The 14781-nt window shown below is 56.9% G+C and overlaps 1 protein-coding gene across 1 annotated transcript in view; it reads left to right on the top strand.

The window, feature by feature from the left end:
* The first annotated feature begins 896 nt into the window (after window positions 1-896).
* The window catches only part of INSRR (insulin receptor related receptor), a 17522-nt gene continuing 3637 nt past the window's right edge, over window positions 897-14781 (top strand). The window contains exons 1-15 of the mRNA XM_064282737.1: window positions 897-1277; window positions 4571-5122; window positions 6677-6980; window positions 7083-7225; window positions 7407-7551; window positions 8653-8867; window positions 9161-9287; window positions 11578-11816; window positions 12227-12394; window positions 12484-12679; window positions 12933-12974; window positions 13054-13274; window positions 13504-13640; window positions 13725-13887; window positions 14090-14195. Coding sequence (XP_064138807.1) covers window positions 1193-1277; window positions 4571-5122; window positions 6677-6980; window positions 7083-7225; window positions 7407-7551; window positions 8653-8867; window positions 9161-9287; window positions 11578-11816; window positions 12227-12394; window positions 12484-12679; window positions 12933-12974; window positions 13054-13274; window positions 13504-13640; window positions 13725-13887; window positions 14090-14195 — 2843 coding nt within the window. The 5' untranslated portion in view covers window positions 897-1192. The remainder of the gene's footprint in view (window positions 1278-4570; window positions 5123-6676; window positions 6981-7082; window positions 7226-7406; window positions 7552-8652; window positions 8868-9160; window positions 9288-11577; window positions 11817-12226; window positions 12395-12483; window positions 12680-12932; window positions 12975-13053; window positions 13275-13503; window positions 13641-13724; window positions 13888-14089; window positions 14196-14781) is intronic.

Here is a 14781-nt window from a genome sequence, read left to right as displayed (position 1 = left end):
GCGCGCGGTTCTCCTCTCTACCAGGGCCCCAGCACCGACCGTCCCGCAAGCCTCGGAGCCGGGGACGGGCAGAGCAGCGCGAGTTCAGAAAGATGACCAGGCAGAGGCGGAGCCCCACTCGGTGGTCGCCCTCCCTCGCTGGTCTCCGCCGGGACCAGGACCTTTGTCTGGACCAGCTGGCGCTAAGGGGGTCCCAAAGCAGACCCGGCGGCCTCCTGGAGACGGGGAGGGGTTCCGAGAGTCTCAGGGCTTGAATATTCAAGAGCCACTTTTCACGTTTCTGAGCTGCTTCAAGGAGCTTTCACTCTGCGGGGCCGCGGCTGCCGGAAGTTAGCGGGCAGGTGCCAGGACGCCGAGTAGCAGAACCCAGAACAGCCCTCTCCAGGGTCCCGACCCGCTCGCTGCCCCTCCCGCCGTGCAGCCCCTTGAGAGAAGCCTGGGGTGGGAGCCACTGCAGCCGCAGAGGGAAAGGAGAGTGTAGCTCAGTTCTTGGCCTAGCCCCCCAGCCCTCCCCGTGCTTTGGCTTTATTTCCCCAACAGACCTGTCCACCCCTCAGTTGTCAGGCTAAATATTTTGCCTTGACCAAGTGGGAGGGGCGGAGAGAGCTGAGAGGGCCGGCAAAGCAACCCGTTTCAGCCCCGGGCTGAGGGCGGGGAGAGCGAGCCGCCGGAGCTGGGCCCGGCCCCTGGTGCCAGCCCTCGGAAGGGGAGGCAAGTGCGGCGCTCTGGAACCCAGCGCATCCCAAGGGTGCGGGGAGACACCCCCCTCCCGCCCCCCGGCCTGCAAGCCGGGACCCCGCTGCTTCTCTCTGGCCCTAGCTCCCTCTGAGGGCTTCTGCTCCACCCTCAGGACTGGCCAGCCTCCTGATCTGCCTTTTGCTCTGAACCCTGTGTTATTTTCTCCTTCTTGAGTCCTCTCTGAGTCTCTTCCTGTCACTGTCTGCATCTCTGTCCCCATCTCCGGTCTCTGGATTCACGCTGAGCCTGTCTGTGGAAGCCAGTCACTGTCTTAGTGTCTCTGTGATCCCCATTTCTTTTATTTCTCCTGTCTCTGTGTGGGATTTCTTGTCTCTCTGCCCCTGCCCCCCTCCTCTTCTCTGTCCTTGGGAGGTGTCCTTTAGGGCCTGGAAGACCCTTCTCGCCGGACCACCTGGAGGAGAGCCAGGACCAGGCACAAGCCAAGGCTGGGACAATGGCAGTACCCAGCCTGTGGCCTTGGATAGCATGGTTGCTTGTGATCCTCCTCTCCTTGGGATTCGGCCTGCACACACTTGAGGGTGAGTCCCCAGCACTGTCTCTGACCCCCATCTCCCTCCCAGCCAGCTGTAGGCCAAACAACTGAGCTTCCAGCCAGAATATATCTACTTACTCTGCACTGCAACATGAAGATTGGGGTTAGCTCTCAGAAGGACTTCCCATCAGGAAGAGCACTTAGTTCCCCACATAAAGGTGTTTTTCTCTCAGTTCCCTGTTTTAAGGAGGACTTCAAAACGGGGGCATGAATAGATGTCCTCCAATCCCGATTGTGAGACTGGGATCCCAGTAAAGCCTGAGTGAGAACGGGAATGTGGCTAGGAGATTCTTAGAGGTCATCTCTGGGGCCACCGAATGGGAAGGGGACTGGTAGCTGAGAACCAGACACCATTAAGTAAGTGGACCCATTATGCAGATGAGGAAACTGAGGCTCAGATAATTGAAGGGTAAAGTTAGACCGGGTCCTGAGCTCCTACCTCCAGGGCCCTGCACCATGCCCCCCACCCCCAGGGCTACCCAGTGGGGGCTGGTGTTGGGGGTGAACTACTCTTTGCCAATGCTCTGGAGCCTATCCCTAAGCTAGACACTTCCTATTGATTAGAGAGGGGGTGGTAGGAACATGTTGACTAAATGGCTTTTATGGGGGTGCTGGGTGCTGGGGGAGAAAGAAGAAAAAGCCTCTGAGACGGAAGATTCAAAAGGGGAAGGACTAAGAAGTATCCCCTTCCCCAACCTCACCATTCCCCTCCAGACTGAGGAAGCTCCAAAATCCAGCACTCTAAGCCTGCTTCCATGATGAGTTCAGTCTCTGCCTGAGGGGTCTCATGACTCCCCACAGACTGGGGGCTTCCCGGGAGCAGGGCAGAGTCTCCCCTTCCTACAGAGACAGAGGAATGATGCAAATCTGGTGGGGTAGGGGGCTCCTGGAGGGCGCTAGTCACAGAGGCTGTGACTATCAACCCCCTCCTCCACCTCCAGGCCAGGGGACAGCAAATGCCAGGCAGGGGGCAGGTTGTCAGGACAGGAGCACATCCCCGAGGCGGGGGAGTTTGGTCAGGGGACCCAGATGTCCTGTTCCCAGCACAGCTCTGCACAGAGCCATGTCCTGAGGGGAGGCAGGGGTTAATCTGTGAAGGTTGTGGATTTGTTTTTCCAAATGACTCCCATCAGGGGAGCGCTGGAAAGGCAGGGGTGTGATGGGAAGTGGCCTTAGGCATGCCTGAGAGAAACCCCCCATCTGCCTTGCAGAGCCTGATTGGCCCTTGCCAGGGAGGGATAGAAGTGTTTTCCCATTCTCTTTTTCTCTCCCTGTCCCACGTTTTTTGCGCACACACATGCACACACACACACACACACAGCTGAGCTGAGCCAAGCTCAGGATCATTAATGACAAAAGGGAGAAGGTGTGAAGTAAGCCCCAGGGAACCAGCCTTGCCTGCTTCCCCTCCCCCACGTCCCCCATCCCCCCCCACACTTAACAAACCTTGGGGGACATGGAACCTGGGCTCTGTGTGATGTTGTTGGAGGGCACGGTGGAGATGAAGGGAGTGGAGGCTGGAGAGGTTAGCAGGACCTGAAGAATTCAGGCTGAGGAATTCAGATTTTGACCTTTGGCACTGGGGAGCCATGGAAAGTCCCCTTGGGATCAAGTGAGTGCAGGGACCAGGTATCCATCTCCCTTAGGGAATGGTACTAGGTGCCTTAGAGAGAGAGTGGGCAGATGGGCCTGGGGCTCTGGATCTGAAGGAGCCAGGCACCCTCAGGTCCCCAGGAGAGGAGTGGGCTAGGAACCCAGATGTCCATTGATTAAACCCATGGTCCCTGAGTGCCCAGTGGTTCCAACCCTGAAATGGGCACCATGTGGGAATGCAGAGCTGACTAACAAGAGCCCCACCCTCAGAAGGCCCCCTGCTTGGAGAGGGCGTCAGAGATACAGATGACAATGCGGGGCCATGTTGGACTAAGTTTGGCCCAGCCTGAAGGGGCAGTGAACGACTTGGGGCCAGGATGTTAGGGAAGAGGGGCTTGACCTGAGTCCTGCACAAGTGCTGAGGGTGTTTCAGGCTGAGTGTCCCTTCTGATGCTGGAGAAATTAGTGGGGATCAGCTTATCAACACCCCGGAATATGAGGCTGAGGAATTTAAACTTGAGCCTTTGGCAGTGGGGAGCCATGGTCTGCCCCTTCAGGAGCGAACAAGTGCAGGGACCAGGCATTTAGTCTTCTTAAGACCGGGGAAAAGTCGAGTGTATGAAGTTAAGACCACTGCTTTCCACAGAATTCATTCATTCATTCATCAAAAATTTATTGAGTGCCAATTTTGTGCCAGGCACCATACCAGGCACTAGGGATATAGCAGTGAATTATACAAAGATTCCTGCCCTTATGGAACTTACAATTAACAAAATAAATGAGCAAATTATATATTATAAAGTATTAACACTTACAGAGAAAAATAAAGTAAGAAGGGGGTGAGGGAGTGTTGCAATTTTAAATAGGATAATCAGAAAAGGCCTCAGTGAGAAGGTGACATCTGAGCAAAGACTTGAAGGAAATGAGGAAGCCATGTAGAGGGAAGAGTGTTCCCACCAGAAGGAACAGAAGGTGCAAAGACCCTGAGGCAGAAGCTTGGCTGGCTCATTCTTGGAACAGCAGAGGATCAGTGTGGCTGAAGAAGAGAGAAAGGGGATGAAATCAGAGAGGTTACAGGGGACCAAATAGTGTACAGCCTGGTAGACTGTGGTAAGGATTTTGACTTTTATATCACGTGAGATGGGAGCCATTCGGGAGTTTTGACCACAGGAGGAACACAAGGCCACTTGTGTTTTTAGAGTGGAGAACCGACTGTAGAAGGGACATGAGCAAAAGTGGGGAAACCATTTGGGAGGCTGTTACTGCAAATCCAGGGGAAGATGATGATGGAAGCAGGGAAGGTGGTGACAAGTGGTCAGATCCTGGGTATATTTAAAGATAGAGCCCCTAGGATATGGGCGCTAAGAGAAAGAAAACAGTTAAGGATGACTGGAAGGTTTGGGGCCTGAGTGGCTACAAGGATGAAGTTACCATCAACTGAGAAGCAGAAGTGGGTTTGGGAGAGACATCAGGAGCTCACTTTTGCCCATGTTGGCTCATCTGGTAGAGCTCCTTCAAGGTGCAGGTGAGGCCTTGGAGGCCCAGGGAAGAGGTCACCCCACAGCCAGAGCAGAGCCCGGACCTGTACTCAATGTCCCACTGCCAATGTGGCTCCTGTCCTCCAAATCCACCTGCGCAGGATGGGGGTGCTTGGCTGGAGCTGTACTGACTGCCTTGTGCCCACAGTGTGCCCCAGCCTGGACATTCGCTCAGAGGTGGCCGAACTGCGGCGACTGGAGAACTGCAGCGTGATAGAGGGCCACCTGCAGATCCTGCTCATGTTCACAGCCACAGGAGAGGACTTCCACGGCCTCAGCTTCCCACGCCTCACCCAGGTCACTGACTACCTGCTGCTCTTTCGCGTCTATGGCCTGGAGAGCCTGCGTGACCTCTTCCCCAACCTAGCAGTCATCCGTGGTGCCCGTCTCTTCCTGGGCTATGCGCTGGTCATCTTCGAGATGCCGCATCTGCGGGACGTGGGGTTGCCGGCACTGGGGGCCGTGCTGCAGGGGGCCGTGCGGGTGGAGAAGAACCAGGAGCTCTGTCACCTCTCCACCATTGACTGGGGGCTGCTGCAGCCTGCACCTGGAGCCAACCATATCGTGGGCAACAAGCTGGACGAGGAGTGTGCCGACGTATGCCCTGGCATGCTGGGCGCTGCCGGCGAGCCCTGTGCCAGGACCACCTTCAGTGGGCACACCGACTACAGGTGCTGGACCTCCAGCCATTGCCAGAGAGGTGGGCACGGGCACAAAACACGACTGAGGGCACGGGGATGGTGGGTCAGCTGGCACTGGGTAGCCACACATGCAATGGGTCAGTACTTTGCTGCCACGGCTTCTTTTCACCCTCACTCATCCTATGAGGCAAGTACTATTGTTATTCCCATTTTGCAGAAGAGGAAACTGAGGTTCAGAAAAGTTAAATAAATGATGTGGCATAAGATGGTCAAGGGGTAGGCACAAGGTAGCAGGTTATCACGGAGCAGGTGAAGGGCAGTTACAGGTGAGCATGGGGAAAGACGGTAGGCGTGAATGGATACAAGGAAGAAGCACAAGAGGCAGTATGGGGCAGTGGTTAAGTACAAGGCCAGATGGCCTGGATTAAAATCACAGCTCTATTACTTGCTGATGTTGTGACCTTGGGCTGTTCATTCTGCCCATTTGTGCCTCAGTTTTCTTGTCTGTGAAATGACCATAGGGCTGCTGTGAGGAACGAGCTCGTCTATAAAGCATTAGAGCAGTACCTGGGCCACCGTAGCAGTACTTTGTTCATATTAAAAGTGGTCATAGCACAGGTGATCTGGAGTAGCCAGGCAGTATTGTAACAGACAGGTTGGGAGCTGGGTAGAAGAAAGGAGGAGGCGAGAGGTGAGAGACAGCACAGGTGAGGGGAGATATGTGAGGTAGGATCTCCTTTAGGAAATAAGACACACAGAGAGGAAGGAGGAGGAGAAAAGGGGGGAAAGGAATAAGGCGGGGAAAGCTGGAGGAGGGGGAAGTGAAAGTTACAGGGGAGGAAAGGAATCCTTTTCAGAGGCTGGCACAGACCTGGGGTCCCCCAGCTTAGGAGTCTTCCCACACAGGTCCTAGAGGTCAGCTCTCCCACTCCCAATGCCCTAGGGCAGGCAAGTAACCAGATCCCTGCTGTATCCTCTGGGCCCCCTCCCTGCTGTCTCCCCGCTGGCTGTAAACACCCTGCTGCACGTCCTCTGGTGTACAGTGTCAACATGCCGACCCCCCACCCGCCCCATGTATCACTGCTCAACACCCAGCTGTCACGGAGCAGAATTCCCAGGCCACTGGGCACCAGGCCCGTACCCACCCCTGCTGCCTGGGGCTGCCCCCTGCCCAGGGCTGGGAGCTGAAGAGGAAGCATTGTGGCCCCTCCCTCTACACACTCCTGGGCCCACCTTGCGCTGACCAAACTGTTCAAGAGAGACAGGCTGGTTCACCCTGGCACTGTGCCCAGTGATGATCTGAGTACCAGGCCTAGACAGGCCAGCAGGCTGGACAGCAGCAGCCCTGATGGACAAGGTCACTGCTCTGTCCTGAATTCAGTCGGCCCCAACAAGGCACTGTGGAAGGTGGGGAACCACAGAGAGGGGCCTCTGTCCTTGCACTCAAGAGCTCCCATCTGAGGGACAGTCAGCAATCAGTGTCATCTGAATCGGAGGGTTTTAGGTGCAGCTTGGGAGTGCTTCACCCCAGGAAGGCTTCTCCGAGGAGGCGGCCAGAATTAGAGGGGGCCGGGACTGGGGTGGTAAGGTCTGACAAAGCACTCTGCCCACAGTGTGCCCCTGCCTCCACGGGCTGGCCTGCACAGTGAAGGGCGAGTGCTGCCACGCTGAATGCCTGGGGGGCTGCAGCCGTCCAGAAGACCCCCGTGCCTGCGTGGCCTGCCGCCACCTCTACTTCCAGGGTACCTGCCACCAGGCCTGTCCTCCAGGTACCTACCAGCATGAGTCGTGGCGCTGTGTCACAGCTGCGCACTGTGCCAGCCTGCGCTCTGTGCCTGGCCACGCCTCCACCTTTGGCATCCACCAGGGCAGTTGCCTGGCCCAGTGCCCTCCTGGCTTCACCCGTAATGGCAGCAGGTGAGCATGGGGTGGGTGGGGGCACCTCGGAGTAGTGAGGAGGTGGGAGGAGGCCCACACTGGTCCGGGGCTCATGCCACACCCTCCACTTGCCCCTGCTAGCATATTCTGCCAGAAGTGCGAGGGGCTGTGCCCCAAAGAGTGCAAGGTGGGCACCAAGACCATCGACTCTGTCCAGGCGGCACAGGAGCTGGTGGGCTGCACCCACGTGGAGGGGAGCCTTATCCTCAACCTTCGCCAGGGCTGTCAGTATCTTCCTCACGGCCACACCCCTCCTCCAGGCCACACCTTTCCTTCCCAACCATGCCCTTTAAAATCACCCAGCTAAAACACCACTTTTTATCATCCTGGGTGCCAGCCCCGAAGGCCCAACTTCCCCGGACCCCCATTCAGCCCCTGCTCCAGCCATGCCTTCCCCATCCCCAGATAACCTGGAGCCGGAGCTGCAGCGCGGCCTGGGGCTGGTGGAGACCATCACTGGCTTCCTGAAAATCAAGCACTCCTTTGCCCTTGTGTCCCTGGGCTTCTTCAAGAACCTCAAACTAATCCGGGGGGACGCCATGGTGGATGGGTAAGGGGTCAGAATCAGGCCTCTGACCAGCCCGCTTTATCCCTCACCCCAGCCTGCCAGCACTTCCAGAGCAGTAGTGAAGAACATGGGCTCTGTCAGTTACTAGTTATGTGACTCTGGGAAGGTTACTTAACTTCTCTGGTCCCCAGTTTTCTCATTTGTAAAATGGGGCTAATATAACACTACTTATTTCTTAATGCTGTTGTGAATATTACTTAGTTAAGTGTAAGGCACCTAAAACAGTGCCTGGGACACAGTATATCCTATGTAAATTATGGTTATATATAACTCTGTAAGGGTTGTTGGCTGTCTGTACTTACTGCTAGGAGCCCTGGTAGCGCAGGAATTAAGTGCTTGGCTGCTAACCAAAAGGTCGGCAGTTCGAACCCACCAGCCACTTCACAGGAGAAAGATGTGGCAGTCTGCTTCTGTAAAGATTACAGCCTTGGAAACACTGTGGGGCGGTTCTATTACGTCGTACAGGGTCGCTATGAGTTGGAATCAACTCATGCACAAAACAACATACTTACTGCTATCATCTAATCTTCTCAGCAGCAGAGTAAGACTGCCTCGGTTTGAAACCCAGTCCTACAACCTACCAGTTGAGGCCTACTCCATAATGTAGTCAGGATTTTTCAAAATAAAAATAATGTTTAAAATTACCATCCAGTCAAATGGACACTTGGAGAAGATATTTTCCTGTGGCTTCTCATGCCTCCTGGCCATGTACCTTCAGAGGTGCCCACAGCCCAGCTGGAGAGGCACAGCCCTGGGCTGAGTGCCACTCCTCTGTGTCTCCAAAGCCAGCACAGAGCCTGGCACATAGAAGTGCTCAGTTAATGTGTAATGAGGGAGGAAGGGAGAAAGGCCGGGAAGCTGTTCACCCCATTTCACTGATGAGGAAAACAAACTCCGAGAGGGTAGGTGACTTGCGGGAGATAACCCCGACGGATGGTATAGAATGGGTGTGTAAGAATGCCCCACATGTGCTGGGTGTGGGTGGGCTGCTGAGTGCCCCTCCTCCTCTGTGCCTCCAGCCTCGCCCCTCCTGGAGGCCCATAAGCCACCCCCTGCCCCACCCCCTGCTCCCACCTCCCCCAGAAACTACACTCTGTACGTGCTGGACAACCAGAACCTACAGCAGCTGGGACCCTGGGTGGCCGACGGGCTCACCATTCCCGTGGGCAAGATCTACTTCGCCTTCAACCCGCGCCTCTGCTTGGAGCACATCTACCGGTTGGAGGAGGTGACCGGCACGCGGGGGCGGCAAAACAAGGCCGAGATCAACCCCCGCACCAACGGAGACCGAGCCGCTTGTGAGACCCAAGACCCCAACCCCAGAGCAGGCACAGGCGCTGTGAGAGACACGGTCCCGGGACACACCCAGGCGGGCACACACGCAGATATTCACGCACCGAAACACACCAGGCACATGCACCCGGGTGGGAGAGGGCGATCAGAGGAGTCAGCTTGAGAAGTTCTCTCCGGAGGCCACGTTACAGATGGGATGCGGGGATGGGGGGCGGGGGGAATGGGAGTTTGGGGGAAGGAGTTTCGGGCGAGTGACAGGCGCGATTGGGAGCAGGTGCTCGCCCCTCGCCCTGTCCAGGCCAGACTCGCACCCTGCGCTTCGTGTCCAACGTGACGGAGGCTGACCGCATCCTGCTGCGCTGGGAGCGCTACGAGCCGCTGGAGGCCCGCGACCTGCTTAGCTTCATAGTGTACTACAAGGAGTCGTGAGTGCCGGGGCGGGGCCAGGACGGGGCGGGGCCAGGGCGGGGCGCGGGCAGGACGGGGCGGGGGCAGGACGGGGCGGGGGCAGGACGGGGCGGGGGGCAGAATGGGCGGGGCCAGGACGGGGCCGGGCCAATTTCTTTGCCATAGCAGGCAAGTTAAGAGCAGCGGCCAGCAGGACTGTGGAGAACTAGGCCAGGACTCACCCTGATGTACTCTGTTCTAGTGCCCATGTCTGGCTTTCTCTTCCTGCACCTTCATTCCTCTGTGCCTCAGTCTCCCCTCACCAAGTGAAATGGGGCTTCTGGAGCACATGAGAGCTGCCTAGCTGGGAAGGCTTGGATAATTAAACCTCAATTCACTATGCTAATGTTCTGTACTGACCACATGCTCCTGCCCCGGCAGTGGTTTGGGTAGTGCCCACTAATTTGGCCAGTGTTACGAGCAGCTCTGCCAGCATTTCATTAAAGCCTGCAGCAGGGAGGGAAGCAGGGTCCACCAGGGACTAGCTGCTCTTTTCTTTGGAGAGAGTGGGACTGACCCCAGCAGGAAGAATAGTGGCTAGACCACAGGAAGGACTTCTCCAAAAGTATGGCTAGGAATAAAAATAGAAATCCTTAGAGAGATGGATTCTGGATGACAGGCCGGGAGGACATGAGTGGGAAGTGCTATCCCTCTATGGTAGATAGAGGATGGGAACCACTTGGCTTGGAAGTGTTTGCTGTGGATTAAAATTGAGAGGTCTTAGTTGACCACTAGCACAGAATCTGGCCTGAGAAGGAGAAGGAAGGAAGTCAGAGGTGGGAAGTCTGTTCAAATGCTCTCCTAGGCCTCAGTGGTGGGTGAAAGTCTGTAGCACGTGGAGCTGGAGAGTTTGTTAAATGCAGATTCTTGGGCCCTACCCCAGCAGATTCTGATTCAGTTAGTCCTAGGTGGACCCGTGAATCTGCATTTCTAACAAGCCCCCAGGTGTTACTGAAGCTGCTGGTCCACAGACCACAGTTTGAGGAGGGTACAAACTGCACATCTGCACACAGCTGCCTCGGGGCTCAAGGGCAGAGTCTCTGAGGGTTCTTCAGGAAGCGCCTCTAACATCACTGCCTGTGCTGTGGCTGTGACTCTCGGCTATGCTTGCTCAGAGACAAGCATTGTGGAATCTGCATGAGCAGACCCAGACCCCCTCAGTGTGTCATGCCCCACAGAGCACTTGTCCCCATGGCACCCACTCTGCACCCCCCATACCTGCTTCTGGACTATCCTGCTTCTGGGTCTCAATAAGAGCAAGCACTTCCACCTAGGCCTCAAGCTTCCCCTGCCACCGTCCTCTTTGATTTCCCCTCAAGTTCTGTCCCTGGCTCAACATGAATTCCATCCCTCTGTCCCCTCCAAAGGAGCACTTGGCTGCTAACCAAAAGGTCAGCAGTTCAAAGTCACCAGCAGCTTCAAGGGAGAAAGATGTGGCAGTTTGGTTCCGTAAAGATTACGGTAGTTCTACTCTATCCTATAGGGTCACTATGAGTCGGACTCAACCCACCGACAGCAAGTTTGTTTTTGTCCCCTCTAAAGAAACAAATATTCTGAACATCAGCATGATGCCCCCATTATCTCCTTGATATCTCCCACGTGGGCTCCATTTTCATCTCCCCCAGGGAGCAGGTCCCGTTCTGCCCCAAGCCTGTCCCTGCCTTGCCTCCAGGCAGCCAGCACTAGTTGCCTCTGGCCCCAATTAATTTCCCTGTGACAGTGGGTCTTGGCCATTTGGGATCATAGGATGTTTGAGAGGCTGACAAAAGCTAGGAACCCTCCCCCGCCAAAAAATACACAGGCACAAAATGTGACCACTAGTTTGGGAGGCTCATAGACCCTCAAAATCTGTTCATCAGATATCTTAATATGACTTGCCCTTGGGAAGACAGTGGACTCCTGGTTCTGGCCCCAGGAAATTCTACTTGTAGGGAATTAGGATAACCTCAACCATTGCAATTCCTTGGATAGGGGACTATCACGCCCATGTTCTAGTTTTATTTATACAAGATGTCTGAATACACTGAGACTGAAGCTCAATATTCCCCGCTAAGGGATGAGGAGATATTTCATTACAGATTCGGCTGGGGACACAGACACCACAGGGCCCACCGGGCATAATGGGCGTAATGGGTGGCTGGAGTCAGGGCTTTGCTCATGCATACTAGGAGAAGAATGACAATGAGAGCCCTAGATGATTCAGAGAAGAGGTGGTGCTAGGAACCCATGGCTTAGTCCCGCCCCTCACCTCCTGGAGGGGGTGTCCAGTCCATTCCAGAATGCCACAGAGCACGTGGGGCCAGACGCCTGTGGGACCCAGAGCTGGAACCTGCTGGATGTGGAGCTGCCTCTAAGCCGCACCCAAGAGCCAGGGGTGACCCTGGCCCCCCTCAAGCCCTGGACACAGTATGCAGTGTTTGTGCGGGCCATCACGCTGACCATCGCCGAGGACAGCCCCCATCAAGGAGCCCAGAGCCCCATTGTGTACCTACGAACCCTGCCTGCAGGTAGCTGAAGCCTTTTGGAAGGAACAGAGGCTAGCTGCCTGGATCATAATGTGAATGGGGAAACCTAGGCACCAGAAACAGAGAAGAGGGGACGCTGAACACCCAGCCCTTAGAGACTGGGAGGCCAGATGCTTGCGTCCTACAAAGAACAGGGGGCATTCACCTAGGTCCTAGGGAGGCTGGGGGTGGGAGAGTGCAGGGTGAATTGTTGAACAGAATCAAGCGTCTTCGGAGAAGGGAGGAGCAAAAGGCTGAGTTCCAGGAAAGGGGGTGCGGGGGGGGAGTTGAGAATCACCCATTCCCCGGGAGATCATAGGGGTGGTTGGGCTCTGGGAAGAGAGGCCCATTACCAAACAGTATCTGGGAGAGGGCCCTGTAGCCTCTGAGTTGTGCCCTCCTCACACACGCAGCGCCTACGGTACCCCAGGACGTCATCTCCACGTCCAGTTCCTCCTCCCACCTGCTGGTGCGCTGGAAGCCCCCGATCCAGCGCAACGGGAACATCACCTACTACCTGGTGCTATGGCAGCGGCTGGCAGAGGACGGCGACCTCTACCTCAACGACTACTGCCACCGCGGTGCGCAGGGAGGAGGCGCGGGCCGGGGGGTGGGAGCCAGGCCGCGGGCGCCGCCAGGTTCTAACTTCCCCTCCCTGCCACCGCGCCAGGCCTGCGGCTACCCACCAGCAACAGCGACCCCCGCTTCGACCGCGAAGACGGGGAACTCGAGGCCGAGGTGGAGCCCGGCTGCTGCCCTTGCCAGCACCCACCTCCTGGGCAGGTCCTTCCTCCGCTGGAGGCACAAGAGGCCTCGTTCCAGAAGAAGTTTGAGAACTTTCTACACAACGCCATCACCATCCCCAAGTGCGGAGCCGCGCACGCCGGCGGGGCGGGGCTGGGGGCGGGGCCGGGGCGGGGCCTGGGGGGCCTCGGGCGGGGCCCCTGGGGGCGGGGCTGTCGGGGAGGTAGGGTGGCGCTTTGCAGACGGAGCCTAGGCTTGTGGGGGCGGGCCCTGGGAGGGGGCGGGCTTGGAGACGGCTCTTGACTGCACAGGGCATGGGGGCGTGATCCGGGCGTGTTCGGGGCGGGCCTGACAGGGCCCCCCTGGCCTCCCCAGGTCCCCTTGGAAAGTGACGTCCATCAACAAGAGCCCCCAAAGGTGAGCGGGGGTGGGGCCGGAGACTGAGGGGCGTGGCTACCGAGCTGGGGGCCTTGGATCTGACCCTCGACTTCCCCAGGGACTCAGGGAGGTACCGCCGGGCCGCGGAGGCCCCTCGGCTAGCCGGGAACAGCTCGGATTTCGAGATTCAGGAGGACAAGGTGCCCCGGGAGCGAGCGGTGCTGAGCGGCCTGCGCCACTTCACGGAATACCGGATCGACATTCACGCCTGCAATCACGCGGCGCACACCGTGGGCTGCAGCGCTGCCACCTTCGTCTTTGCGCGCACCATGCCCCACCGTAGGTGACCCCGACCTTCCATCTTTGACTCCCACCACCGACCCCAAAGGCCTTATGCAACCAGTGCTCACTGATTTGGTTTGACCTCCCCCTAACCCCCAGGGCCTCGATTTACTCGCCCCTCCCAATTCATAATCCCCCAACCTTCCCAACTTCGCCCGACTTGGGTTTGAACACGAAGGTGAGAGGAAATACTTGTGGCCCGGCTGCCGGGTGCCCCCTCCTGCAGGAGAGGCTGATGGTATCCCAGGGAAGGTGGCCTGGGAGGCGGCCAGCAAGAGCAGTGTCCTCCTACGCTGGCTTGAGCCACCGGACCCCAATGGACTCATCCTCAAGTATGAGATCAAGTATCGTCGCTCTGGAGAGGTAGGTATTCCCAGAGGACCCCCTACCCTAGTCCCAGTTTGCACTTCCATCCGCTCCCAGCCAGCTGCCCTGTGTTGCCCTCAGGAAGCCACAGTGCTGTGTGTGTCCCGCCTGCGATATGCCAAGTTTGGGGGAGTCCACCTGGCCCTGCTGCCCCCTGGAAACTATTCTGCCAGGGTTCGGGCAACCTCACTGGCTGGCAATGGCTCCTGGACAGACAGTGTTGCCTTCTACATCCCTGGCCCAGGTACACACAGCCTCTGTCCCAGACCTATACTCCAAAACAGCCCCACCTGGGCCTCTACCCCACCACAGTTCCCTCTATCCCATCCTTCCCCCACCCTCAACTCCCAGTGTGGAAGGAGAATCATTCTCTATCATCTGACTTCTCCATTTGTCGAGATGGCCCGACCTTCTACTGCCCTCTGACTCTGTCCTATTACCTGCAGAGGAGGAGAACTCCGGGGGGCTGCACGTCCTTCTCACTGTCACCCCTGTGGGGCTCATGCTGCTCGTCATTCTTGTGGCCCTCGGTTTCTTCTATGGCAAGAAGAGGTGATGACAAGCCCCACCAGTTCCCACCCCTTATCTCTCTCAGCCTTCACCATAAAGTCAATGCAGTTTGAGGGTGGTAGAGGAGCTAGCTGGAAGACTTCCTGAGAGCACTCACTACTCCCCTGGGGGTGACATAGAGGAGAAACATCTCTCAGCTAAGGTGGCCAACTCGCCCTGGATTGCCTGCAACTTTCCTGGTTTTAGCAGTGAAAGTCCTGTATCCTAGGAAAGCCCTCAGCTCTGGGTGTCTCAGAACTGTTAGTCTTCACATTCTCAGCCCAAACTAAGAAGTAATGAAGGTGGTCCTGCCACAGCAAGGGGAGAGGCAGGAGACCTCAGGATGTGTCAAATCCTCCTGAGACTGAATACAAGAGGGAAATGGAGGCAGGGCCCTGATTAGCTAGCCTAAGAATTGGCTGAGAAGGTGGGAGCCCCTCCACTTGTGTTCTCCCTACTCCCAGCCTATTAGATCCCAGGACTAGGACCAAGCCTGGTCTGGAAAGTGCTTCAGGTCCCCCAGGAGTACCCTGAGCAGGGCATGGGCATGTGGTCAGTAACTTCCCTCCTCATCCCAAAGCCCCTTTTT

The sequence above is a fragment of the Loxodonta africana genome, chromosome 3, assembly GCF_030014295.1.
Source record: "Loxodonta africana isolate mLoxAfr1 chromosome 3, mLoxAfr1.hap2, whole genome shotgun sequence".
Taxonomy (NCBI): Eukaryota; Metazoa; Chordata; class Mammalia; order Proboscidea; family Elephantidae; genus Loxodonta; species Loxodonta africana.
Note: the sequence above shows the minus strand (reverse complement) of the source record. Positions and strands in the feature narration are given on the sequence as shown.